The sequence below is a fragment of the Peromyscus maniculatus genome, chromosome 7 (assembly GCF_049852395.1).
Source record: "Peromyscus maniculatus bairdii isolate BWxNUB_F1_BW_parent chromosome 7, HU_Pman_BW_mat_3.1, whole genome shotgun sequence".
NCBI classification, from domain to species: domain Eukaryota; kingdom Metazoa; phylum Chordata; class Mammalia; order Rodentia; family Cricetidae; genus Peromyscus; species Peromyscus maniculatus.
This window is the reverse complement of record NC_134858.1, coordinates 28,901,861-28,928,658: the sequence shown is the minus strand read 5'-3', so window position 1 is coordinate 28,928,658 and position 26,798 is coordinate 28,901,861. Positions and strand designations below refer to the sequence as shown.

The 26,798-nt window shown below is 44.3% G+C and overlaps 1 protein-coding gene and 1 pseudogene across 5 annotated transcripts in view; one reads left to right on the top strand and one right to left on the bottom strand.

Moving 5' to 3' along the window:
* Window positions 1–4,364: 4,364 nt before the first annotated feature.
* On the bottom strand, window positions 4,365–4,495 carry LOC121831279 (U4 spliceosomal RNA; annotated as a pseudogene).
* A 6,283-nt stretch (window positions 4,496–10,778) lies between these two features.
* Window positions 10,779–26,798, top strand: part of Aplp2 (amyloid beta precursor like protein 2) — a 73,088-nt gene continuing 57,068 nt past the window's right edge. Inside the window, exon 1 of one of the 5 annotated variants that reach the window (XM_042280613.2) lies at window positions 10,779–11,133. In XM_042280613.2, the coding sequence (XP_042136547.2) occupies window positions 10,843–11,133 (291 nt within the window). In that variant the 5' untranslated portion in view covers window positions 10,779–10,842. The remainder of the gene's footprint in view (window positions 11,134–26,798) is intronic. The other 4 variants (XM_042280611.2, XM_042280610.2, XM_042280612.2 and 1 more) reach the window with 4 other exon arrangements.

The window sequence follows — 26,798 nt, the reverse complement described above, 5'->3', positions numbered from 1 at the left end:
ATCCTACTATCCAGAAAAATTAATATGTTAGTTTATTTTCTTTTAGTCTACTTTAAATGCATAATTAAAAATACTCCAGGTATTCAATTTGCATTATATTTTAAAATAGTTTGCCATATCTCCGCAGATATGGTGACTCATTCCTATAATCCTAGCACTAGGAAGCAGAAGCAGGAGGAATAGGCGTTTGAGGACAGCCTGGGCTATTCAGTAAGCTCAAAGACAGCCTGGCTGCATAACAGGACGTGTGTCTCATAGAAACTAAGAACTAGGGAGAGAGCTTACCTGCATAGTGCTTGCCCAGACTGCAAGAGGCTCTGGGCTCTGTCTTCTACTTCAAAAAAAGTAAGCAAATAATTAATCTCTCAAATGCTTTATTATTAAACATTTTTTCTCATCTTAGATTACTTTCTTAGGATGGAGTCCTGGAAATGAAGTAAATGAGCTGTACAGGGTATATGTGAACATGAAACTAGATAATGTATTCAAACGAAATTTATAAATTGAAAATCACTGATCAAAATGAGCTATTATTGTTCCTTTGCCATCTCTGACACCTTTTTCTACTTTCCCACACAAGGATATATGACTCCCTACCACCCTGTACCAAGCACTTACTAAGCACTGTGTTCTGAGCTAAACACACATAGCTAAAAATCCCTTCCCTTGGGTTGAGGTAAACAAGATCTACTCCCTCTTCCTGAAGTCTCAATGACAACCAGAGGAATGATGGCCAAGTTAACTCTGGGGACCCAGTGGGTTTATTGTGCTTCCTTTGGAGCGTAGATGAGAGATACTAAGAGGGGTGTGGGTACTCTTTCCTGCAGCAGGCTGCAGCTGGAAAGCCTTTGCCTAACAGGATGACAGCTTCTGTGCTGTAGCAGCATAGATGCAGCCTCCTCTCCTGCAGGTTAACAGTCTCCTCCCAGATGGAAACATTCCATCCTTCAGGGAAGCTCCTTAAGCAGCTCAAAATAGCTTCAGGAAGTCCCTGAAACTGACCAGATTTACTAGGCCCCTCCCTGCCAGAGTAAGGCCGGAAAAAGCTGAGAGTCCCCACCTCAGACAGAAAGAAGCTGAGCTGCCAAGACTCTGAGACCAGCTGAGCTGCCTGGAAGAGGTTTAGGTCAACCCAGGTATCTGGGGAGGACACTCGCCAAACTGTTGAGCTAGCTGTCTGCAGGCTGTGCAGTGTGCTCCAGGTTCCCAGCTGTGTGTGAGGCTGCCACCCATGCTGAGGTAGGCCTTAGTGAGGCAGCTTTCTTGGAATCATTTCTGCTCCTCTAAGTAACCGCCTCACCCATACTCCTGTAAGTAAATCCCAATAAAAGTCATTGGTTCATCAAATTGGACTTTGGTGATATATCCATACTTTGGTCTGTCATGGGTTCCCTCTCTGGGGTGAGTAGAAGTGTGTGTTGCATCTCCTCAGGAAAAGGTATATCATACAACACCTCCCTTCTTCTTCCCCTCATCTTCCTAGCACTCTAACTGCTCTCCAAGATCATGTACAATTAAGGCCGAGTCAATAAACAAGTAGTAGGGAGATGCTAGATACTCAAGTGAGGGTCTTGTGACCCTTTCCACCCTCCGTGAGGGGATGTAAACATTCAACAAGCCCAGCTGGGATAATTCTTTTGCAAACTGACTTAGCTGAGCTCCCCAGCATGGTAGTTGCTTGGCTAGGAGAGTTACACAAAACAACATAAGCACTTTCTCCATCATTGTGGTTAGTGTTTATGAAAGAAACCCTTGCTTAAAAGGTGATATCATTCTGTTTTATTAAGAAGAATGCCAGCCTGGTGGTGGTGGTGGTGGTGGTGGTGGTGGTGGTGGCGGCGGCGGCGGCGGCGGCGGCGGCGGCGGCGGCGCACTCCTTTAATGCCAGCACTCAGGAGGCAGAGGCAGGTCTGTGAGTTCCAGACCAGCCTGGTCTACAAAGTGAGTTTCAGGACCACCAAGACTACAGAGGGAAACCCTTCTCCGGGGTTGGGGGTTGAAAGGAATGCCGACCCTTGTTGAAATATACACAGCCAGGAATGACAGAGCAGGACAGAGATTCTGAACTGACCTGAATCTAAAGTTCACCTGCTCTTCCACCATGCATACTACATAGCTCCCAACTAAACCCTTGGCCCTGCATTTCTTCTGTATCCCTGAGGACACAGAGTAGGGACAGTCACTCCTGTGTCTGCCACTCCTCTCTCCTGATTCAGATTCTTATTACATGGTCTCTAGGTCATGGCAATCTCTTGTGCAATCTCCCTAATCCGTTCTTTAGCCCAGAGCGATCTTTCTAAACTGCACATCTGACAGTCATTTAATGGTTTTTCTATAGCTGTCAAAATAAATGGCAAAATCTTTGTCCCTCGGGATTCTTCCCCTTCGTCCATATGTTGTCATGCCGCTTCATGTCCCATGTCAATGCCTCAACAGATGACTTTGTACTTTCTAAATTCCATATTTTAAGGTCATGATTAGCAGGTTAGAAAGTATGTAGAAGCTGGGTGGTAGTGGTGCTCACCTTTAATCTCAGCACTTGGGAGGCAGAGGCAGTAGATCTCTGTGAGTTCAAGGCCAGCTTGGGCTACAGAGCTAGCTAGGTCCAGGACATCTGGGGCTGTTACACAGAGAAACCCTGTCCTGAAAAATCAAAAAAAAAAAAAAAAAAAGAAAGAAAGAAAGAAAGAAAGCAAGTATGTAGAGCTATAAGGATAACCAGAGTATTTGGACACATTGTCACAGTCAAAATAGCTAAAGAAGGGACCATATTTATAGCAAAGGAAAGGCTCTGAGCATGAGGAGGCCAAATGGAGAACAGCAGTGCTTCAGATATATGAGGGATAGCTGCTCGATACAAAGACAAAACTTTGGAGGCTGGGCATGTAGAATACTTGCCTTACATCCAAAAGCTCTTGGTCTAGTCCTGAGCACCACATAAACAGGTGTGGGAGCACAAACCTGTAATTCCAGCACTGATAATGTAGAGACAGGAAGATAAAAAGTTCAAGGTCATTCTCAGCTATATAAACAGTTCTAGCCAACTAAGGATAAATGAGACCCTTTCTCAACAACAACAACAAAAAAAAAAAAAAAGAAAAGAAAAAGAAAAAGAAAGAAAGAAAGAAAGAAAAAGAGATGTTTTAGTAGTAGAGCTGTGAGTTTTTCCACCTTTTCATTACTTTTGAGATTAGGGTCTCAAGACATTACCCAGGATAGTCTTGAACTTCTGGAATCAAATGATTCTCATCTCTCAGTCTCCTTCCTGGCAAGATTACAGGTGTTCACTTCTGAGTCCAGCTTCATCATGGATATTGTAGAAAGGACTTCTGCACAGGATGGAAAGATGACTTAAACGTTTTCCAATTCTTTGATTTGGGTATCTCAAAGTGAGTGTCTTCACACTGGTATTTCTGAAAAGCAAGTGGCATATAGAGATGACCAACAGTAACAATTTACAGTGGAGGCAGCCCCTGGCTTCGAGATTTTCATCAGTATTTTACATTTCTGCCCTGGAGGCTGAAGAATCATTCTAAGAAGGACCAAAAAAAAAATAGAGCCCTAAAAAAACCATGATATTATTATGGACAGCTGAGAAAAATAATCACACAGCACAGAGGTAGAACAAACCAATTAAAGTACAAAGCCTGGGCCAGCTCCTTTCAAAGGAGACTCGGGAACAGCAGTAGATGAAGGAAGCCCGCCTGACTGGCTCACCCACATGGACCACACCTCCCTCATCACTTGCAGCCAGAGGCAGTTTTTCCTGTAGACCTAGCAAGCACTAAGCTTCAAGGCTGCTTTTCGCCCAAGGTTTTTTTGTTTTGTTTTGTTTTTTGTTTTTTTCTAAAGTGTTGGTGAGAGTCCTAGCAGTCTTGCCCAAGATTCCTTAAAACTCAGACCAAACCAAATCGGTTTGCTTCAAGCCTGCAAGCCAGTGTTCTAGTGGAACAAAACAGTACATTCATAGTATGTTTTAAGTGTTATTTTCAAGCGTTTGATCTCAGACATACCTACATACCTAGATTATATTTAGATTCTAATTAGTGCTAGCAATGTTATCTTTGAAAACAAACAATATTCACATGTTTACTCTCGGGCCTCAAATTTGGGGCTCTACTCTGAAAAAAAAGCACTTAATATTTGTCTTCTATTTGTCTTGTTTGGCAAATCCTTGTTTTAGTTTAGACCAGCAGGAATTAGAAGAAAGACTTTGTAAATTAAAATCGTCACATCATAATTATCCATTCATGTGGTAAAGCTGTGACTCACAGAAGGCCAAACCTGTTCTGCTTCAAGCAGCTCCATTGTTTCCTTGAGAAGTAATTCCACCTGCTCAGCCTAGTAGCAGAGAGAATACAGAAGCCTTCTAAGCCTGAGAGAAAGTTAGGCTAGCTAGATAACTTTCTAACGCCTCTTGAGTCACATTTTTAATTAGCAGTAATCACTCCTGGGAGAAACCTCATTGGCTGTGATACTGTCAGTGTGCAAAGCTATGAGTCATCTTTATAGTGGTTTCTCTGTTTATTATTAGAAGTGTGATTTTACAGACTATCACAAAGCTGTATTAAAATGTGAGAGAAAAGGAAGGCAAGCCATTGATATATTTTCATGTGCCCACTGAGGGATTCATCAAAGTATCTTTTGACAGATCAAAAACCAAGCAGGGAGCATCTCTAAGAGATACTACTTGCTAGCTCTCCTCACTAACAGCCACGTATACCTTCATTTTCTACAAGTAGCTTTTCTTCTTACAAAGAAACGACTAGTGATCAAGTCTCCAAGGTCAGTGGTCCTGTCCTAGTCTTCATACTGCTTGACTTTGTCGAGTTTTCTGTTCCCTGCCTCCCCACTTGATATTGATTGGGTAGAAAAATAACACCTTTCTGGTTTCTTCCTGTTCTTCTTGTTGCAGTGCCCATTAGCTATCTCACAGACTTGAGTGATAAACTTTGTATCACTTAAGTAGGAAACTCCCCAAAGTCTAACCCCATTCCAACTTCCCTCTGAGTAAGTATTTTTGGGTTTGTTTTTTTTTTTCATTTTTCTTTATTAAGAAATTTTCTACTTACTCCACATACCACCCACAGATCCCCCCTCCTCCCTCCTTCCATCCCCCAGCCCTCTCTCCCAAGCCATCCTGCATCCTCACATCCCCCAAATCAAGGTCTCCCATGGGGAGTCAGCAGAGCCTGGCACACTGAGCCTAGGCAGTTCCAAGCCCCTTCCCACTGCACCAAGGCTGTGCAAGGCGTCACACCACAGACACTGGGTTCCAGAAGCCTGCCCATAGCCCAGGGACAGATCCCGATACCCCTGTCTGGGTCCCCTCCCAAAAAAAAGTTTGAGCCAAACAACCGTCTTCCATATCCAGAGGGCCTAGTCCAGTCCCATGGGGGTTCCACAGCCACCAGTCCACAGTTCATGGGCTTCCACTAGTGTGGCCTGTCATCTCTGCATGTCCTCCCATCATGATCTCGACGTCCCTCGCCTGAAGAATCCCTCCTCTCTCTCATCAGTTGGATTCCCGGAGCTCAGCCTGGTGCCTGGCCATGGGTCCCCCAAGTATTTTAGGTCCCTTGTATAGGTACCGCCCCTGTGATTTCCCATCATCTTCTTCCCATATCATAATCATATTTTCTCTATTTCTGCCAATGGCATCAGCCGCAGTACATTTTCCTAGCTACTGTGTTTGGACATTTGAAGTTCTTTTTATCCCCCTTCTTGAACTCCACTGTCTACCGTGACTTGTCAGGCAGCAACTGGCCAAGACAAGAGACTCCTTTTGTACCTGTCTCCGTCCAGTTCCAGTGCATCTTTATCAGATCTGTGCCTACTTACTCCTTCCCCAGAATCACAGAGATGTCTGCCTCCTCTTCTGCAGCCTCTGCTTGATTCCTTATGTAGCTGTCACATTCACTCTGGCTTGAAAAACCAGCTCTGGGGGGCTGGAGAGATGGCTCAGTGGTTTAGAGCACTGCTTCTTCTTCCAGAGTTCAATTCCCAGCACTCACCTGGCTGCTCACAACTTTCTATAATGGGATCTGATGCCTTCTTCTGGTGTGCAGGTGTGCGTGCACACAAAGCACCAATAAACATAAAATACATACATAAGTAAATCTAAGAAAAGCTCCTATTACATTCTTTTTTTGTTATGTTTTGTTTTTGTTTCTTGAGACAAAGTTTCTCTGTGTAGCCCTGGCTGTCCTGGAATGCACTCTGTAGACCAGGCTGGCATTCTTATCTATACTTTCTTGGGTAAAACCCTCAACTCTCCTTCCTTAACTATGTATTATAAACTCTCTTCTCCAGTAACATGAAATGCTCCTACACTCCTTTACACACTCCCTGGCTTCCCAGGGCCACACTTTGCTTGTATCGTTTCTTCCCTGACATGGCTTATGTACATCCTGTGTGCATGCTTGCTGTACATGCCCAGGAAATCTCATGCACCCTGTTTTATAATCTCTGGCTGAGGTCCTCAACACAGGTGTGACTAACTTCCTCCTCCTTCACACTCTCCTCTTAAGACACTTCAGTTTTCCTCTCATGCTGGGTATGACTTTCCACCCGGTACAATACTTACGCGTGCTTAATTTTTCTTCTCTCTGCCAGATTTTAAAGCTCAATTAGCTATACATCAATTCAACAGTTTTTTTTTTTTTTTTTTTTTTTTGAGACAGGGTTTCTCTGTGTAGCTTTGCGCCTTTCCTGGAGCTCACTTGGTAGCCCAGGCTGGCCTCGAACTCACAGAGATCCGCCTGACTCTGCCTCCCGAGTGCTGGGATTAAAGGCGTGCGCCACCAACGCCCGGCCAATTCAACAGTTTTTAAAGGAGTGCCTGGAGTGTAATCCAGGGCCTCATCCATGCTAAGCATATGCTGTACCACAAAGCTATGCCTCTGGCCTAGCAAATATTCTTTGAATGCTCATTAAGAATAATCTCTATGCTACAGCCAGGTGGTGGTGGTGCTAGCCTTTAATCCCAGCACTTGGGAGACAGAGCCAGGCAGATCTCTGTGAGTTTGAGGCCAGCCTGGTCTATAGAGCGAGATCCAGGACAGGTACCAGAGCTACACAGAGAAACTCTCTCTCTCTCTCTCCAAAAAAAAAAAAAAAAAAGAATAATTCCTATGCTAGAATCTGGAGGTAGCTCCTTCAAGGGTGTGTGGTACAAACAAATGGTTATAGTTTGTCTACAAATAGCGTAGCAAAGGTGTGCATCGGCTCTTTAGGGAGACACAAAGGTGTTCTAAATTCAGCAAGGAAAAAGACAATGACCAAATTACCCCAAATGAAACAATACATGAACAGAGTCTTAAATACTGAGTCAGCCAAACATAATCAGGAAGAAGACAGTGTGTAGAAAGAAGCAGGTGGGTAAAGGCTACCAGCATTAGCCAAAGAATATTTCTCATTTACATTTATTTCCCTTACTGCAATGGTTCCAACACCTGTTAAACAGGACTCTTCCATTAGCAGCATCCACAAAACTGTAATAAACAACAAGGGCATGTAAGGAATTATCAGAAAGTACATTTTTTTCTTACTTTTTTGCTGTTAGCTGCTCTGTAATAAAAATGTGATGTCAATATTATTCATAAAAAATATTTTTCTGAAGAAATAGGGTCTCGATGTTGCTCAGGGAACCCTTCAATTTCAGCCAACGGATGCCTTACCTCAGCCTTCTGAATAACTGCAAGTCCAAGTGATGGCCCCCTGTGCTCAAGTCATGTATGGTAATTAATTTAATGTTCTAATTTAGAAAGCTGAAAAAAATCAGCAAATTTGTTTCCAATTAAAATTATTTTTCTGAGGTTGGTAGTACAGGCCTGCAAAATTTTAGTTCTTGGGAAGCAGAAGTAGAAGAGTCATAAGTCTGAGGCCTAACTGAGCTGCAGGAAAGACTGTGTCTCCACCAAACAACAGTGTTGTGGGGTGTCGCTGTTATTGTTGTTATTCCTGTCCACCATATCCAAGAATGGAGAAACCATTACTTTGGAGCACTGAGTATTTTTTTTAAACTCATTTATTTTTTAAAATTCTTAATTTTTCTCCCTCTTACATTTCTTTGTTACAAACAGAAATAAAACCCATGAGCCAAAAACCCAAACAAAGCTAAAAGCAGGGGAAAGCTTATAAAACTAAATATGGATCCTAGCATTAACAGCTGAACAGAGAACGTGATTTTCCTTTAAATTCCTAGCAGATGATAAAGTGTAGACACTGAACACTTACAAATTATTTAAAGCCTGGAATCACTGACCAGAAATGTACCCAGCTGGATCATGGGAGAACAGCAGAAGGAGGGTACAAACGATCCTGTCCTGTTCTAGCAGAGCACTGATTCTCAAAATGACTAGTGGGTCGGTGATGCAGCTGAAGACAGAGTATTCCCAAAACCTATGTGCCTAGGATGCTCAAAGCTCTGTGTTCGGTTACCAGAGTTCATAACACTGGTGGATTAGACTTTCCTAGGAAGCTGTAAAAATATATGCATGTTTTGATTCCCTTAGATCATCTTAGACATAGAGAGTAAGAATTTCGGAGGTTTGGGTTCTTTTTTTTTGGGGGGGGGGCGGTGTTGGAGACAAGATTTCTCTGTTTAACAGCCATGGCTGCCCTGGAACTCACTCTGCAGACTGCCTGTGGATGTTTGGGTTCTTTGTAATAAAGTTCTTAATTGGTTCTGGAAAACATCGTCACTTGGGAGCAGCAGTCATAGACAATCTGCATTGTCCATATATGTTGGATACACACATGACAGATGAAGACTCCTGCTAGAGTTAGAAGTAGCACCGTGACCTTTGGGCTTTTTTTTCTAAACCAAGAAATGCACATGCCTTAAATGTACATGGAAGACAACTGTTTTAAGAGAAAGTCTGATTCTTATGAAAATAGAATAAAAAGATTATCTTAGGACCTTTTACTTTTGTGCACCCAAGATAATTAGAAATTAAAATATGGCACTCTTAAACCTTGGTCATTGACATGAACATATTTGGGATGAAAATTTATTATATGAGAGCTTCAAGACCAAGTATATTCCAACAGCATCACTTAATAAAAACAGTAACACTTTAGAGTCCAGAATATTGGTGAATGTGTCAACCGCTTTTCATGAACACTCTTTAGTGTCCTGAAAATGCAAATAAAGTTTTTTCAGGACCAAGTTGTTTTAGGCTGAAGGTCCCAAGTCATCTCTTCTATGTCCTTTTCCCTCCCACACACTAGGTGCCATTAACTATGTCTTCATAAGGGGCAGGGAGACAGGAGAGAGGAGAGAGATTCAGACAGGGGGAGGGCAGGCTCTTCAGTGCCCTGATCTCTCCTGAGGGCCACTAATTCCATCATGAAACGCCCCCCACCCCATCCATGACCTCAGCTAAACCTCGTTACCTTCCAAGGGCTCCACGGACAAATGTCACGACATTTGTTCAATGTATAAATGAGAGCGTTAGCAAATTCAGCACTAAACTCACTCCAGTTCTAGGGCCTCTGGATTGAACGACAACATTTATTGGATGAGGTCCCCATGTGGAGAGGCACTGGGCACAGCACCCACAAGTGTTGTCAATGATGTGAGAGACACAGAGACCTAGCTGGGGGAAGGTGCCACAGTGGGATACAGCCCTCTCGGCATTCTGAGGTGGGTGAAAAGACATCTCCGTGAAGGAGTGAAGATGTTTCCTGTAGGTGGATAATGGAGGCCTGCGGGAAAGGGAGCAGGAGCAGGAAGGGCTGTGCAATGGAAAGGTGCCTGGCATCTTTGGAGAATGAGGCAGAGCCAGTTTGACCACAGCGGGACTGCTCACGTTGGTGTGGAGTTGCAGAACACATCTGTAAAATACAGGGTTCTCACTGTCCTACTCGGCCCACCATGGTCACTTGTCTCTCCGTCTCCACTACGAGTTTCCTGTGGGGAGGAACCCGGTTCTCTATCTGGTTGAAGCTAAAGAAATGAGTCCAGGTCTCTGCAGAGGGTGGTACATAAATCACCCGCTACGGAAAGGAAACAAAGCCAGCAGAGCCCTCGTGATGGGGAGGACAAGGTGCCAGTTGTGAAATGGGGCAGCAGGCCGCTTTCCCAGGAGCCGAGATGCTGAGGAGTATGAAAAGAGAGAGAAAGCGAGTTTTTTTTTTGCTTTAGAGATCTTAAACTGAAGAAAAACGATGCCAGAACCTATCCTGACACATGAGAGGGGGGGCCTTGTGTTTCAGGGGTCCTGGCGCCACCGGCCTTGGCCAAAGGCCTCTCTGCGCTGCAGGGGCTGCGGCGGGGCAGCAGGGGCTGGGAAAGGACCTAAGGAGCAGAGGTCAACAGCGTACAGACACTGCGGGGTTCAGGGGCGAAGCAAGGGCGCAGCGGTCTGGGGGAAGAGCACACCCCGTGAAGCGTTAGGGAGATGAGAATGCCGGCTTTATTCTCCCGGGCCTCGGGGACGGTTCTCTGCAAACCGTCCGGGACTCCTAACAATTCATCCTGTTTTTAATTAAAACATTTCCAGAACCCCCAAAGAGGGCGGTACCCAAAGGAATATGAAAAATACCCCGCCGGGGTGGGGGGAGTGGGGCGTGCCCGAATCCCGAGGCTGAGGGCGGATGAGGCAGAGCCACACCGACAGACAACCGCACGGAAGCCTCCCGCCCTCGGGGCAGCAGCCCACGGTCTGCCCCGCGAGCACTCGTGCGCCCCGGGGCCTCGGGTCCGGAGCGGGGGCGGGGCTGGCCGCGGATGGGGGCGGGGCCATGCGGGGGCGCGCGGTGGGCGGGGAGGGGAGCGAGCGCGTCCATGCCGTGATTGGGTCTGGGCTGAGCAAGGGGCGGTATCCTAGGCCAGTTATGCGGGCTCGTATTGGGCCCCGCCGAAGAAGGGCGTGGTCTTGTGAAGTCAGTTCCGGTCGGTGTAAAACCCCCGGGGCGGCGGCGAACGGGCTTCAGATGCTTCTGGGTCGCGGTGCGAAAAGCGCTCTGGTCCCGCTGTGCGTGAGAGCGGGAGAGTCCAGCGCCACAGCTACCCGGGGAGGGATGGCGGCCACAGGGACCGCGGCCGCCGAGGCCGCCGGCAAGCTTCTCGTCCTGCTGCTGCTCGGGCTTACGGCGCCCGCCGCGGCTCTGGCTGGCTACATCGAGGTGAGGACCGGCCGAGCGCCGGAGCGGCGTCTCCTCCGGCCGCCGGGGAGCGCGGCCTGCGGGCGGTCGTGGGTCCGCGGCTGGGGGCGCGGCGCGAGGTTCGGCGCCGCTGCGGGTTGCCTACCCCAACCCCCCGCCTGCGCGCCTCAGCTTTGCGCAGAGCTTAGCGCCGAGGTCGGGCTGCCTCCGCCACCGCCGCAGAGGCCAAATGAAAGGCGTCGGGGCTGCGGGGCCGCCCCAGCCCCCTACCCGCCGGCGGCGCCGCCGCATCCTCGGGGACACCGCACCGCGCGCCCTCCCTCCCTCGGGACGGTGTGCGCCTCGGCCGTGCGCCTTGCGGCTCCGCGGCGCTCTAAATGGGGGCGGCCGGCCGGCGCGCCATCCCCGGTCCCCGCAGCGATCGCGGGGCCGCGGCTCGCACCTGGCGGCCGGCGCGCAGCCTTGGTCGGCCAGGTGGACTTGGCGGTGGGGATGCGGCTCCAGCCCTGGCGAGCGGCCGAGATGCCGAGGGAGCCGGGTGAGGAGGAGATGCCGCCGGGACAGCGGGGCGCTCTGCGCCCTCCCTCGCTCCCAGCCGTTTGTCCAAGTGTGGCAAACTAGGGAAGCCCAGCTTTCCTGCTCCCGCGAACGTTGAGTCTTTAGGGAAGGTGCTCGCCAGGACATCGGGAAAGCCTTGCAGGCAGGGGTACTTTCTCCCACGGGTTGCTCTGCACCAGAGGTCACCCCTGTTAACATCTCTGTTTGCTCTGGTGGAGTGGCCGGGGTCCCTGGTGGTTGGCGGGAGTTCAGGCCGCTGGAAGAGGCGGGTGTGGAACCGGTACTGCGGCGTGCTCTGCACCTAGCCTCCCCCGCAAGAACCTCTGTCGCCGAGGGAGACGTGGGACTTTGTTTACCTGCTTTCTCGAAATAGTGCTTGAACCGTCGGCCTCGAGTGTGTGTTTCTGGTGCAGTTGATTTCTTCTTGTGCCTGTTCGTTGTATTTAAAAATCACCGTGGTTTTCTGCGTGTTGAGCTAATGTCAGAGATTGCATTTGATTAAACAGGGATTACCTGAGAATTTTGTGAGCAAAACCCCAGCTTAGGATGTATTCATTTGTACAGGATGCGTAAATATTTCTTCGGGTAGAAGAGATCTAATGAGGAAAAATCCTCCGGATGGAACAGATCAAGAAAACCTTTATATTCATCCTGCTTAAAACTTTTGACTGGGGTGGGGAAAAGGTTGTTAAGTCTTAAGTAGAAATGGTTAATGTTCATATACACCAACTTTTAGATTATTTTACCCTCCACTCAATAGGTAGTGTGGTCTCGGATAAGCTGTCTTGTGGAAACAGCTACATGAAGCAGGATAAGAGAAGGGGGTGGGGGTAGGGAAATTAGGTTTTATAGATTAAGTGGGAAGTACTGGGTCAGGGTGTCAGAGACCATTGTTCACACTCAGCCTCACTTCCCTCTGGTGTGAGAAACTTTAGTGAATTGGTAACAAAGAATTCATCAGTTTTAAAGAATCCGTTTAACACAGATCTCCAGGGGGGAAAATACCAATATCAGAATTTGTTGTTATGGATTAATTTTGACTGCTAGCCACACTGTTCACTTGAAAAGTCTGGCTAAACAAAGTAAGAAACGTTTTTGCAAAACGCTTTTAAAATGGTGTTTGGTGGCTGTGCGGTCGTGGCGCATGCCTTTAATCCCAGCACTCAGGAAGCAGAGACAGGTGAATCTCTGAGTTCGAGGCCAGCCGGGCTTATAGAGTAAGTTCCAGGACAGCCAGGACTGTTTCACAGAGAAACCCTGTCTCGAAAACAAAAGGAAAATGGTGTTTTGTGGAAACTTGGTTTCCTTGGAACTATGTTTTTTTCACACTATCATCTTTTCAAGTGGTCTTGACTTTTGCTGACTGGCAGAATTGTATTCACGTGTATAATTTGTGTTTACTGTCAGGCAAAGGATTGCTACAGCCTTAATTTAGATGAGAATGGCTTAAATCAGGATGTCTTTGAGAAGGCCCTTATTGAGATTAGCCAAGGGATTCTGGCCAAATCCCTGATCAAGTTGCTTGGCACAGAATTATTGATTGGCGAATCTTTAGTGTTGCTTGGTGTTGACTAAATGAATCTCTTACACCTGTTTTTTTACTCACCTCTCTGCTCGGGCACTTCCTTTCATAAATCCCAGGGCAAGTTCTCTTGTGTTTAAGTCTTACTTAGGAACCACAGGATTTGTGTTTGTGCCCAAACTGCTCCCTTTACCATGGATGTCTAAGCTTCTGAGACCCAGCACTTGAATTTGCTCTGCTACATCTGCAAGCCATCTTTTGACGGGCTGTGTCCAGGAAACTCAAGTACAACAACCGAGGTGGAAAGGCTTTGAGGTGTTTGTGAAAGGTGTGTGGGACTGTTGAGTTGTATCAAGGTAATGCTTCTGTTAGACCTGCATTTTAAAAACACTGCTGGTAACAGGAACTAAATTAAATCTTAGCATCTGGTCCTCTTTTGTAGAAGGAATTTATTTCATTCCCATCTAAATCAGAACAGTCACATAGTGTGGCTGCCAGCGAGGGGAATCCTGCTTGCTACATGCTTTATACGGTTGAGGGAAGGCATTCTTCATTGGAGTTTATATTTGAAATTTTGAAAAGAAAAATCTTTGAAATATTTTTAAAAATTCTATTATTTGTTTTTATGTGTGTGTGTTGTATCTGTGTTGAGTGTATGGCGTGTGTGTGCCCTTGGAGGCCAAAACAGGTTGTTGGGTTCTGTGGAGCTGGAGGTGCAGGTGGTTGAGCGTGAGCCACCTGATGTGCGTTCTGGGCTCCAGACTCCGGGGACCGCTGAGCCACGTCTCCAGCCCTCTTTAAAATATTCCTAAGACTCTGTTCATTTATTTATTTCGTGGTGGTCATAGGAGACTGTGGGAGTCACTTCTCCGCTTCACTGTGTAGGCCCTGTAGAGCAATCTCAGTTGGTCAGGCCTGGCCCCAAAGCCTTTCTCCACCGAGGCATCTCACTGACTGGGAAAACAAACGCTGAAGCAACTTCATTTCCTGAATCTGCTTTTAAGAGTTCATCTTAGGAAATAAAACACAACCAAGTATTTTCCTATGAAACTGTAGCTTCTGAATTGAGATGTCCTATGAAGTGTGACATACAGAAGGATGTGACAACTTAGTATGAAAAACTTCGAGTATATCAACTTTATATTATTAATGTGTTTACATTGTTTTTTCAGTTTCTCTGTGCCCTGAAGTGGCTGCTAGAAAATTGACCCCTACCTGTGGAAGCTCCTTTGTATTTCTTGTGCACAGGTTTGCTCAGCTGCTCACTGCTGTTCCTGCACGTGTTGTTGTTGTTAGCACAACTTTTGAATGTATTATGCTACCCCCAAATAGTCTCACTTCAAGTTGTTGATATGAGCCCTGTTTTTTTGGGGGGGGGAGGGGGAATGGGGTGATCTTTTTTTTTTTTTTTTTTTTTTTAAGCAAAATTTTGAATGTTATTTTTTCCCTTGTTGACTTTCTCTTCAGTTCAAATTGTTAGAAATGACTTCAGGCTTACAAAAATGTAAAATTGTGCAAACAACTCTTATGAAATTTACCTGCACTGCATCAACATTCTGAATATTTAGAATTTGCTTTCACATGTGGAGTTGTAGTTCAGTGGCAGAGTGCCCAGCACTCTGGAGTGGAGAAAGAATGTATCATTTGTTCTATTACCTTTATTGTATTTGTCGCTGATCTGTCTGAAAATCAGTTGCATACATTACCTACCCTCTTTGCCCCTGAAAACCTAGAGCAAAGGTTCTTGTACATAACATTGGGACAGTTATGGAACCTGGGAGATTTAATGTTGATACAGTGTTCTGTGTTCTGTCTGTATATCAGTTTATTGGTTGATCTGGTCACTTTTTTAAAAAAGCTAATATGCCTTTTGAGCTGTTGGCATTAGTATGTGAGAGGTTATGTAACTTTTCCAAATATAAAGGTCAGATTTTTAACTTATCTGATAGTGTTTTGATTCTGGAAGATTAAAACATAACTTTTCAAGGTTCTTTATTCATTGTTACTGAATTCTCAGGATTTCACTTTTTCTGTTTTTTAGTTGGTGGTTTTATTGTTATTTTCTTTTGTTTTTGTTTTTCAAGACAGGGTTTCTCTGTGTACCCCTGACTGTCCTGGAACTCACTCTATAGACCAGGCTGGCTTCGAACTCACAGAGATCTGCCTGCTTCTGCCCTTTTCGAGTGCTGGAATTAAGAGCGTGCACCACCACTGCCTGGCCAATTTCACATTTCGTGCTTATTTGAGATGTAGGGTCTTGGTATTATGTGTTCTAGGCTGACCTAAATGTCATAATCCCCCTGGCTCAGGCTGCTGAGTGCTGGGAGTACCAGCATATGCCAGCATACCCAGCTTGCATTTTTTCCTCTTTAAACCATCAAAAGAAAATTTGTATAGGTGATACATACTTATTGTAAGATTTTAAAAATGTAACAAAACAAATGAAAAGTAGCCTGAAATTATATCATCCAAGGAAACCTGGGAGAATTTTGGTGATGCTTACATTTGGTGAAGTTTTATAAAAGGGGCACATACAGCATATTGAAGCTGGTATCAGCACTTATTATTTTTAATTCTCTTGAAATGAACTTCTTACAGAAAATAACTTTTCTGTGTGACTAACGGTTAGGGGCTAATCTGTGTTCAGATTGCAGTTGCTCTGGAAGGGCCAGTTGAGAAGAGAATTCTAAATTGCCTCTAATTCAATTTTCATGTTGTTTTTTAGTGTGATAAACTAGATTACTTCACAGCTTAATTGAGTTTAGTATACTGTACCTTGATTTATAGCTTAAATTGGAAAGTGGACCATGTAGTTGCATTCAGATAGAAAGGGATTCCAGTCCTGTGTATCAAGTACAACAAATAATTCCTTTTCCGAGGGAATAATTTTATTTTTAATAACCTCTAACCATCATGAAATATTTTGTTTTGAGAATTAATTTTTTTTTTTTTGAGACAGGTTTCCAACCATTTAGCTTTGATTGGCCCAGAACCTTGCTATGGTAGACCAGGCTGGCCTCAAACTCACAGAGCTCTCTCTGGCCTCCCAAGTAGTAAGATTAAAGGCATGCTACCACAGCCAGCTGAGAAGTGAATCTTTTTTTTGGGGGGGTGAGAAGTGAATCTTAAGACCTAAAAGCATGCTAGACAAGCATTCTATCCTGATTTGCATCTCCAGCTGAAGTTTTTTTTTTTAATGAGGTCATCTTAAATTGTATTTGTTTTATTATTATTACTATTACTGTATGTGTATGGGTGTTTTACCTGAATGTGTATCTATACCATGTTCATGCTTGTACCCGAAGATGCCAGACTAGGGAGCCAGATGTTTGGGAACAGGGTGGTTGTGAATCACTCTGAGTGCTAGAGATCGAACCTGGGTCCTCTGGAAGAGCAGCCAGTGCTGTTAACTACTGAGTCATCTCTCCAGCCCCTGTGATCTGTTTTAAAATGGGAAGATTAGAAAGCTGACTATTCATTTATTATTTGTCTAGCTGGTACTACCCTCTCATTGGTTCTGTGCAGGATGCCAAGTGGTAGAGCACTGGAAGCTGCAGCTGTTGCTTCTGCTGTCCAAATGCACTTGCATATGATTCCAGGATTTCATTGGCAGCATCATTGGATGCTGTTTTCAAAAGCTCCTCAGGTAACTGAAATTAGGGAAAAACTGTACCAAATGAGCGGTGCTCCTAACATCAGTGTAGTCTGGTGAAATAGGTATTCTCACTACCAACTAAAAATAAGTCCAGTAGATTCCAGGGTTTGAAGGTCATACAGTCTGGCCAGGGCACGAATCTGTCTCATTCTAAGTCCACTGCTCTTTTCCTATTCCCCACCCCCCAAGGTTTCTGTAAATTCATGCAAATTATATTATGAACTGATACACACCAACCTTAACTCTTTGATGTCATTGTTAATATTATGGAAGACTTTGCCATTTTACATTTCCCATTGATTATAAAAACCTCTCAGTGAATTTTTTTCTAGAAAGTGCAAGCTCTCTTTTATAGTAAGCTTGTTTTATCTTTGTGTTCTAATACACATACACACAAATTAAGATATTATTCCCTGTAGGGTTGTTGTATCAGAATCAGGGGTATGACATTATTCAGGGAAGAGGCTGTCAGCTCCAGATGTATTTTATAAATCTTGATCAGTGAGCTGTGTAATTAGTAGATTGAGGTTCAGAAAAAAAGTTACATTTTGGCATGGAATAGCTGTAAAGCTAGTCAATTGAGCAACTCACCAGTGGTCTTTTTACTCTGCCTTCTTGAGACTCACTTCTCTGAAGATGGTAATGTCCAGAGGAGGAAATTGCCTTGTATGTTTCCTTTTGTGGTGAAGAAACATTTTCCAGTTTGCTGGCAAGAGACTCCCTAAAGGTCTCGCCAAAATTAGTATTGTGTGCTTTTAACCACCGCAAGGCTGTGTGGAAGAGGGATAGTCCCACTTCAGTAGTCTCGGATCCCTGGGACCTGCTTTGCAGGAGAGTAGAGCAGCCGTGAATCAAATTGGGCTTGCTTTGAAGAGCTATTGATGGTAGCAATCCTGTGTCTGTTAGGAGGAACTCTCCACTGGGGAAGCTCTGTGTGAGGGTTGGCTTAAAGAGAAACAAGTAATTCCTCCCTGCTGAATTATTCTGGGTTAAAAGTTAGCTGATGAGATTGATCACGTTACATTGCTCCACTTCTTTTTAAACACAAGTGTGTGCAAGGGGAAGCCAACCTCAGGCATTTTCCAATCTCTTATTCTCCGCCTTATTTTTGAGGTAGAGTTTCTGACTAAACCCAGAGCTAGACTTCCTGGCTGGCTTGCCAGTGAACTTCAGGCAGCTACCTGTCTCTGTCCTCCGACCCCAAGCTGGCCTTCAGATGTCACCACCACACCCGACTTTGATGGGTGCTGGGGGAGAAAACTCAGGTCCCGTGCTAGCATGGCGGATAACTTTGGCTGAACTGACTGAGCCAGTTCTCCATCCCCATTATACTTGAGAGATGTCCCCCAGCAGAGTGGGGGGAGGATTATAAGCAAGTGGACTTGGATAAACTGAAGGAGAGAGCTTGCCTACGAAGAAGAAAACGGAAGATTTAGTAGTGTGGTAAAATCAAAGACATTTTCAAAATTTTTTTTCTGGAAAACTAAATTTATGACTTGGAATGGCAAAAATATGATTTTTATTTGAGAGATGAAGTGTTAGGGCAACATTTATATTACCCCCTTTAATTACAAGTATCACAGCAAAGCACCTTTAAAACTACTTAGAGCCAACATCTGGTTTTGTTCATCTTAACACTTAAGTGCTTGCTTTGGCCTTCAAGACGGCTAGCCAGGCATGGTAGCATACTCCTATAATCTCAGCACCCCAGAGGCTCAGGCAGGAGGATAGAAAGTTAAAGCCCCAAAGGTCAGGCATATAGCACACCTCTGTAATTCCAGGACTTAGTGGGGGGAAGCAGGACCAGGGGCTTAGGGCTAGCCTGGGCTCTGAACAACAAAAGTAAGACTAACTTCAGACAGAACTAAAGCTTTCAAATGAAGTTATTTTTTGAACTTGCCAGAAGTAACTCTTCCCTTGAGTTTGATTGTTTAGTATGCCTCTTCCTATTCATGTTTTCATAAAACTTGCTGGGGATTTTATTGAGATCTAATACTTTGTTCATTGATGCAGTGTTCATTATTTGAGCCTACTGTGAGGATTTCATGAGGTAAGAATGTGGAAATCACATGTCAAGGTGCCCAAGTCACTTGCTGACCTCCCTAGCAAGGCTTTGCACAAGTCTTTTGTTGTTTTAACATTTTTTTGAGAGAGAGAGAGCTCCAGCGTACCTGTGTGCAAGTGTGCGGGGGTGGGGGTGGGGGGCAGGAATCAGTTCTCTTTCAGCATGTGGATCCCTGGGTATTACACTCAGCAGCAAGTGCCTTTACCATTCGACCATCTCATTGCTGTGCCCGCTCCCAACCCAGGTCTTAGCCCAGGGTGGACTTGAACTCCATTTGTAGCAGAGGATGACCTTGACTTTTTTTGTACCAGGCTTTTTCTTTTAAGCCACTAACCAGCTCCCAAAATCATGACACAGAGACTTATTATTAGTTATGAATGCTCTGCCTTAGCTTATGCTTGTTTCTGAATAGCTTTTTTCTTTTTTTTAACCTGTTTCTCTTCATCCACATTTTGTCTTGGGGCATTCTACCTTTTCTTTCTGTATATCCTATTTTTATGTCTGCTTCCTTGGTGGCTGGCTGGTGGCTTCCTGGCTGCCTGGCCTCGGGAGTATCCCTCTCTTTCTCTCTCATTTTCTCCTCTCGTTCTTCCCTCTCAAGCCTAGATTTCTCCTCCTCTTATTTATTCTCTCTGTCTGCCAGTTCCACTTATCCCTCCTGCCTAGTTATTGGCCTTTCAGTTTTTTATTAGACCAATCAGGTGCCTTAGGCAGGCAAGGTGAAACAGCAACACATTTTTTCATAATTAAACAAATGTAGCATAAACAAATGTAACACATCTTTACATCTTAACAAAGGCAGCAGAAACAAATTCAACACACCTTTGCCTAGTTAAAATAATATTCCACAACACTTTTTTTTTTTTTTCAATAAATAAACCAAGTCTCATTGTGTAGCCCCTTTTGGCCTGGAGTTCCCTTTTAGCCCAGGCTGGCCTTTAACTCACTGAGATCCCCTTGCCTAATGCCATGCTGTGTTTAACCTTGGCCTTGGATCCTCTTGCTTCTACTTCCCTTTGCTAGAATTACAAGTGTGTGCCACCATGCCTGGTTCATACTGTGGTGGGGATGGCACCTGGGGCTGTGGCCATGCTAGGCACACGCTCTGCCAACTGAAATGGCGCCCCGGCTGTCCCGTGCTTATTTTTGAGCTTTCAGAGTTGCTAATGCACAGAAGAAAGTAGTCAAGCATTGTTCCGACTCACTTCCAAGGCCAGAAAAGAGCAAACCATGCCTTCTTCCTGTCCTCCAGAGGTGACTATTCCCCTGCCTTTACATAGGTATTCTTTGCCTTTCTTTGTAGTCTCAGCAGATGGCCTCATTAAAATTTCCTTTTTTGTTTTTTCAAGATTCATGTAAATGGAATTACTCAATATATTCCTGAGTATGTGGTGTCCTTTACTAAACATGTTTTTGAGAGTACTGAGTGGAAGTGTGAATAACCACAGCTTATTTTGCCCTTGGACACTTGAGTTGTTTTCACTTGGAGTTAAGGTGTACTTTTTCCCTGGCTTTACTGAAAGCATTTTTGTTTTCTTAGGCTCTGGGAATTGAACCCAGGGCCTCTACCACTGCACTAATCACCCCCCTCAAAGGATTTATTTTTAAATTTTATGTGTATTTTTTGTCTGTATGTATGTGCATCCTCTGTGTGCCTAGTGCCCTCTGAGGCCAGAAGAGGGTGTTAGATCCCTTGTAACTGAAAGTATAACTAGTTGAGCTTCTATGTGGATGCTGGGGCTAGAACTTAGGTTCTCTTAACCACTGAACCATCTCCAACCTACCCCTTACTCTCTTAATAATGTTTTTTGAAGAAGTTCTGCTTTTTTCCATTTAGGTATCCAGTACATGTCATACAGATAGTGAGCCTGCTGTTTAATGTCAATATTGACTTTTTTCCTTTTTTTTTTTTTTTTTTTTTTTGGCGGGGTGGTGGTGATGATGGATGTTAAACCCAGGGCTTTACACCTGTGCTAGGCAAATGCTTTGTGACTGAGATTGTCTCAGGTCTTTTCATATTTTATTATGAGTCAGGGTCTTGATGATAAGGTGCCCAGAACAGCCTTGAACTTGTGATTCTCGTGCATCAGCCTCCTGGGTGCTAGAATTACAGCTCTGTGTGCCACTGCGCCACTTTTGTTAAATTTTCTTTATTTGTGATTCTGTTTTAAATTTCTTATGTTCCATTGACCTCTCTGCTCTTGGGCTAAGTAATAAGTTTTATGTTTACTAGAACAAACCCTTTGCAACTTGATTATTTTATCTGATTTTTAAACCCATTTCTGTGTATGTTTACTACATCATCAAAAACATTGGAATTTGTTTGGGATTGCACTGAGCTTATGGATCGTTGGGTGAAATTTGACATTTCCCCAATTGCAGTTGATATTGTAAAATTACCCTTTTGTTCAACAACTTTGCTTGTGTCCAAATTCTAATAATTTACCTGTAACTTTGAAATTTTTGAAGATCTATTCTCTGATTTCTGACTACTTTATTATGTTCAGTCCATATGAGCTTTTTTTTTTTTTTAAAGGTTTATTTATTTATTATGTATACAGTATTCTGCCTGCATGTGTCCCTGCAGGCCAGAAGAGGGCACCAGATCTCATTATGGGTGGTTGTGAGCCACCATATGGTTGCTGGGAATTGAACTCAGGACCTCTGGAAGAGCAGTCAGTGCTCTTAACCACTGAGCCATCTCTCCAGGCCCCATATGAGCTTTTTTTTTTTCTTGCTTAATTGCACTGGCTAGAGAACTCTAGTAAATGGTCTATGTAGGTAGAAAAGCTAGAGTTGATAGAGTATCTGTTATCCCTGGTCTCAGCAGGAAGCCATGTTTACCTTTTATATGATACTTAGAGATCCCAGGTAAGCGGTCTTTGACTGTAAACTTACAAAGATGCTTGGTATGAATGTGTGTTTTGCCTGTGTGTCTGTATGTGCATCATAGGTGTGCTGTGCCTGCAAAAACCAGCAAAGGGTGGAACTGGTGTTGTAAATGGTTGTGAGCCATCATGTAGGTGCTGGGAATCAAACCTGGGTCCTCTGGAAGAGCAGCCAGTGATTTAACCACTGAGCCATCTCTCTAGCCCTGTGAATGTCCTTCATTCTCCTCCCCGACAAACTTATGGACTCATAGTCTTCCTCTCTCCCTCTACTTTTTTTTTTTTGGATTTGGTTTGCTAAAATTTTGTCTAGAATTTTGCCTTCATGCCCCAAAGTGGGTTTGACATATAACCTGTCAGCCAAAACCAACCTTCTCATTTAAATATGTTGCTTTATTTCCAGCTATGTGGAGTTTTTTTGGTTGTCTTTGTTATTTTAAGCTTAATTGCATTATGGTCAGAGTGTCTATTGTGGTCTATTTGATTGTTGCCTTTGAACTGTCTTGAAACATGCATTTTAAAAAGTTTTTATGTGTATTGGTATTTTGCCTCCATGTACATCTGTAGGAGAGTGTTGGATCCTCTAGAACTGGAATTACAGACAATTGTGAGCTGCAATGTGGGTGCTGGGAATCAAACCCTGGTCCTCTGGAACTTGCTCTGGAGACCAGGCTGGCCCAAACTTGCAAAGATCTGTCAGCCTCTGCTCTGCCTCCTGAGTGCTGGGATTAAAGGTAATCTCCACCATTGCCCAGCATATTTTAATTTTCTGTAACTAAAAAAAGGCATATTTAAATTTTTTTTTTATTATTTAAGATTTCTTTTTTCTCTGTGTGTTTGTGTGTGTGTGTGTGTGTGTGTGTGTGTGTGTGTGTGTGTGTGTGTGTATGCCATGTGTGTCCAGGTGCCCAAGGAGAGCACTAGATCGCCTGGAGTCCATGCTGAGGCACTTATGAGCTGCTGGATATAGGTGCTGAGAACCAAACTTGGGTCCTCTGGAAGACTGCTAAGCATTCTTAACCACCGAGGCATCTCCAGCCCCACCACTGCTGTGATTATATACCACCCCTCCCCTTCTTAATTTTTAACAACTTTTGCTTTCTCTTTCTGGAAGAAAAAAATGCCTTCATACTTCAAAAATGCTTCCTACCTAATAAGTTTTTGCCTTTACCAGTTTCAAAAAAATATTGAACATATGTGTATAGATGCATACATATATACATTTTGTTTTTGTTTTTTTCGAGACAGGGTTTCTCTTTGAAAAAGTTCTGGCTGACCTGAAGCTCGCTCTGTAGACCAGGCTGGCCTCGAACTCACAGAGATCCGCCTGCCTCTGCCTCTCGAGTGCTGGGATCAAAGACATGCGCCACCATGGCCCAGCATATATGCATTTTTGTATGTGCCCACATGTTAGCTTTGAGAATCATTTCTTTTTTCCTTTTTAAAAATTTTGTTTGTAGCCGGGCGGTGGTGGCGCACGCCTTTAATCCCAGCACTTGGGAGGCAGAGCCAGGCGGATCTCTGTGAGTTCGAGGCCAGCCTGGGCTACCAAGTGAGTTCCAGGAAAAGGCGCAAAGCTACACAGAGAAACCCTGTCTCGAAAAAAAAAAAAAAAAAAACCAAAAAAAAAAAAAAAAAAATTTTGTTTGTATTTTATGTCTAATGCTCCGCATGGATACCCGCATTCCAGAAGAGGGCATCCGATCCTATTATAGTTGTGAGCCACCCTGTGATTGCTGGGAATTGAATCTGAGTCCTCTGGAAGAGCAGTTCAGTGCTCTTAACCATTGAACCATGTCTCCAGCTCTCAAGCATCATTTTTTTTTCTTCCAGAAAGAGAAAGCTGTCCACCTTGTCTTTTGAGATAGGGTTCCTCACTGGGGCTTAGAGTTTACAGTTTAGGGTAGGCTGATGTGTCAACGAGCCCCAGGGATTCACCTGTTTCTGCTCCCCAGTGCTGGGATTGCAAGCATGTGTCACTACACCTGCCTCCCCCCCCCCCCCCCTTCCTGGCTTTTTGAGACAGGATTTCTCTGTGTAGCCCTGGTGTCTTAGGACTCACTTTGTAGACTAGGCTGGCCTTGAACTCACAGAGATCTGCTTGCCTCTGCCTCCCAAGTGCTGGGATTAAAGGCGTTTGCCACCAGTGCCCGGCCACACTTGCCTTTTTTGTGTGAGTTCTGGTGATTCAACACGTGTCCTCATGCTGGCAGAAAATTACTGAAAACAAGATTCTACAAGAACAACTTAAAAGTAATGAGAGAAAAGAGCTACAGAGTCTGTTTAAAGAATTAACTACATTAACAGCTCACCTCAGTGAGTGATTTATAACCTTTAATACCCAGAAATGAAATATGGTCTTTAAGATGATAAGAGAGCTGGCGTTATGTCTTGGTGGGTAAGTAAGGTGCTTATTACTGTGCAGGCCTGACAATCTGAACTTGATCCCCCAGGACCCAAGTAAAGTTGGAAGGGGAGAGCCAACGCCACAAAATTGTCCTTTGACCTCCACAGATGTTCTAGGACTTGTGCATGCCTTTCATCATACACACGACAACAACAACAATAATAATTTAAAATGATGAATAGAAATTCTGTCACCAGCCTATTTTAGCAACAGCAGCGAAAGTTTCAGTGCTTTAGCAAGTACAGGTGCTTGCCACTGAGCCTTCATGACCTGCAGGACCTGCGTGGTAGGAGACAGCAGATTCTTGAAGTTGTCCTCCGACCTCCATTGCTATGCTGTGGCGCACACACCCATCCACATCCACTTAGCACAGACGTACACCAGATGTTAAAGCAGCACAGTAAAACTGTTGGGTACCCGGTGTGGTAGCTCTTCACCGTCAATTCCTGTTACTGAATGTTTCAGATCACTTACATAAATCACTATTGACTGAGCCATCTCCCCAACTCCTTTATCAATATTTTGTCCTCACGTTTCCATTTTTTCACAAAAAAATGTTTTTTGTTGAGTTTTGCCTTTAAATATTTTTACTACTGTGTACTTAAGTGCAATTTATTTATTTATTTGTTTTTAAGATAATCTTGCATAGCCTGGGATGGCCTTGAACTCACTCTGTTGCCGAGGATAACAGTGCATGCATGCTCCTCTTTCCTCTGCTGCCCAGTGGCTGGATTGCAAGTGTCCTCTATCACCTGGCTTTTAGTTCTGCATGTGGAACTCTTTGAATATGTGTGATTTGGTGTCTTTCATTAATTTTAGGAAGTTCTCAGTCATTATCTCTTTAAAAATGTCTAAATACAACTTAAATAACTGCTTCTGCCTAATTATCTCTTTTCCTATAGGACTCCAAAAAGTATCTCAAGACATTGCTCCACTGAATGTTGCTGTTTTGTTTTTTTTCCTCTTTGTTTGAGGCAGGGAGTCATGTAGGCCAGGCTGGTATCATCATCTGTGCTGCCATGGTGAGCTTGATCCTCCTGCCTCTGTCTAGGGTGGATGCTACAGTGCCTAGCTTGTGCCATGCCGTGGGTGAACCCTGGCCTGGTGCGTGCTGGGCAGACGCTCTACCGTCTGAACTCTGTCCTCAGTTCTAGTCATTGAATTCTCTTCCTTCCTTTCTTTCCATTGACAGGATTTCTCTGTGTAGCCCTGGCTGTTCTGGAACTTCCTCTGTAGATCAGGCTGCCCTCCATCTCAGAGATCTGCCTGCCTCTGCTTCCTGAGTGATGGGATTAAAGTCATGTACCACCACAGCCCTGTTCATCCATTGATTTGTTTTTTCTTCCCTTCGAGACAAGGTTTCTCTGTAGTTTTGGTGTCTGTCACTGGCCTTGAACTCACAGAGATCCGCCTGGCTCTACCTCCTGAGGGCTGGGATTAAAGGCGTGCGCCACTGCCGCCCAGCCCCCATTGAATTCTTAATTCCAATTTTTGAAAGTATTGTTTATAATTGAAAAGTTTGTCTTAGTTAGAGTTTCTATTGCTGAGATGAAACACCATGACTAAAAAGCAAGTTGGGGAGAAAAGGGTTTATTTGGCTTACCCTTCCATATTGCTGCTCATTATTGAGGGAGGGGAGTTGCCTACTGGCTGGCTCCCCTTGGCTCACTCAGCCCACCTTATAGAACCCAGGACCACAAACAGGGATGGCACCACCCACCATGGGCTGGGCTCTGTCCCACTGATCACTGGTTGAGAAAATGCCTTACAGCTGGATCTCATGGGGGCATTTCCTCAACTGAGAGACTCCTTCCTCTGATGACTCTAGCTTGTGTCAAGTCGACACACAAAACCAGCCAGTACACAGTTGAAATTCTCAATATTGTGTTTTATCTTTGAACATGTTTTGATGCCTTGGACAGTCTGTCTGAAATTATGGTGTATGTGTGTTGGGGCTGGTACTCCTGTGGATCTTTAAGTAATTAAGAAAGAAGAATTAATAAGCACAGTCTTGTGTTGATTGGAGCAGTTACAATGTCTGGTGTTTTTTGTGTGTCCACTGGAGTTTCAGGATAACTTAAGACAGGAGTTATGATTATCTATTTTACAGATGTATGAACAGTAACTTAACCAGTCCAGATGAGTGAGTGTGAACGCACTGTGTAAGTTGTGCTGACTGGAGGACAGATGGTCCTTGAGGAAGTGTATCTCAGATGAGTGTGTGTACCAAGACATGTGGAGAAGTCTGACCATTAGGCAGTCATCATTAGGCAATCATTAGCCGTACAAAGTGAAGGGAAGAGACAGTTTTGTTGTGTTTCTTACTCACCAAATCTGCTAGCATGTTGGGAATCAGGTTTCCAGTAGTTGTACAATACTACTTGAACATGAGTGAAGTATCTCACTAGATTATACTTGCTTCTTAAAATGTGTTGTTATAAACACCTCGAAGGGACTAGATCACTGTAGCTCAGTGCTTAGCATGCTTAAGCTTGCTTCATGGTGTTTGGGTGTACACGTACCTGTCACACATGAAAAATTTTAAAAAATAGATTCTCACAAATGATTGTGGTGACTTGCCATAAATTGCA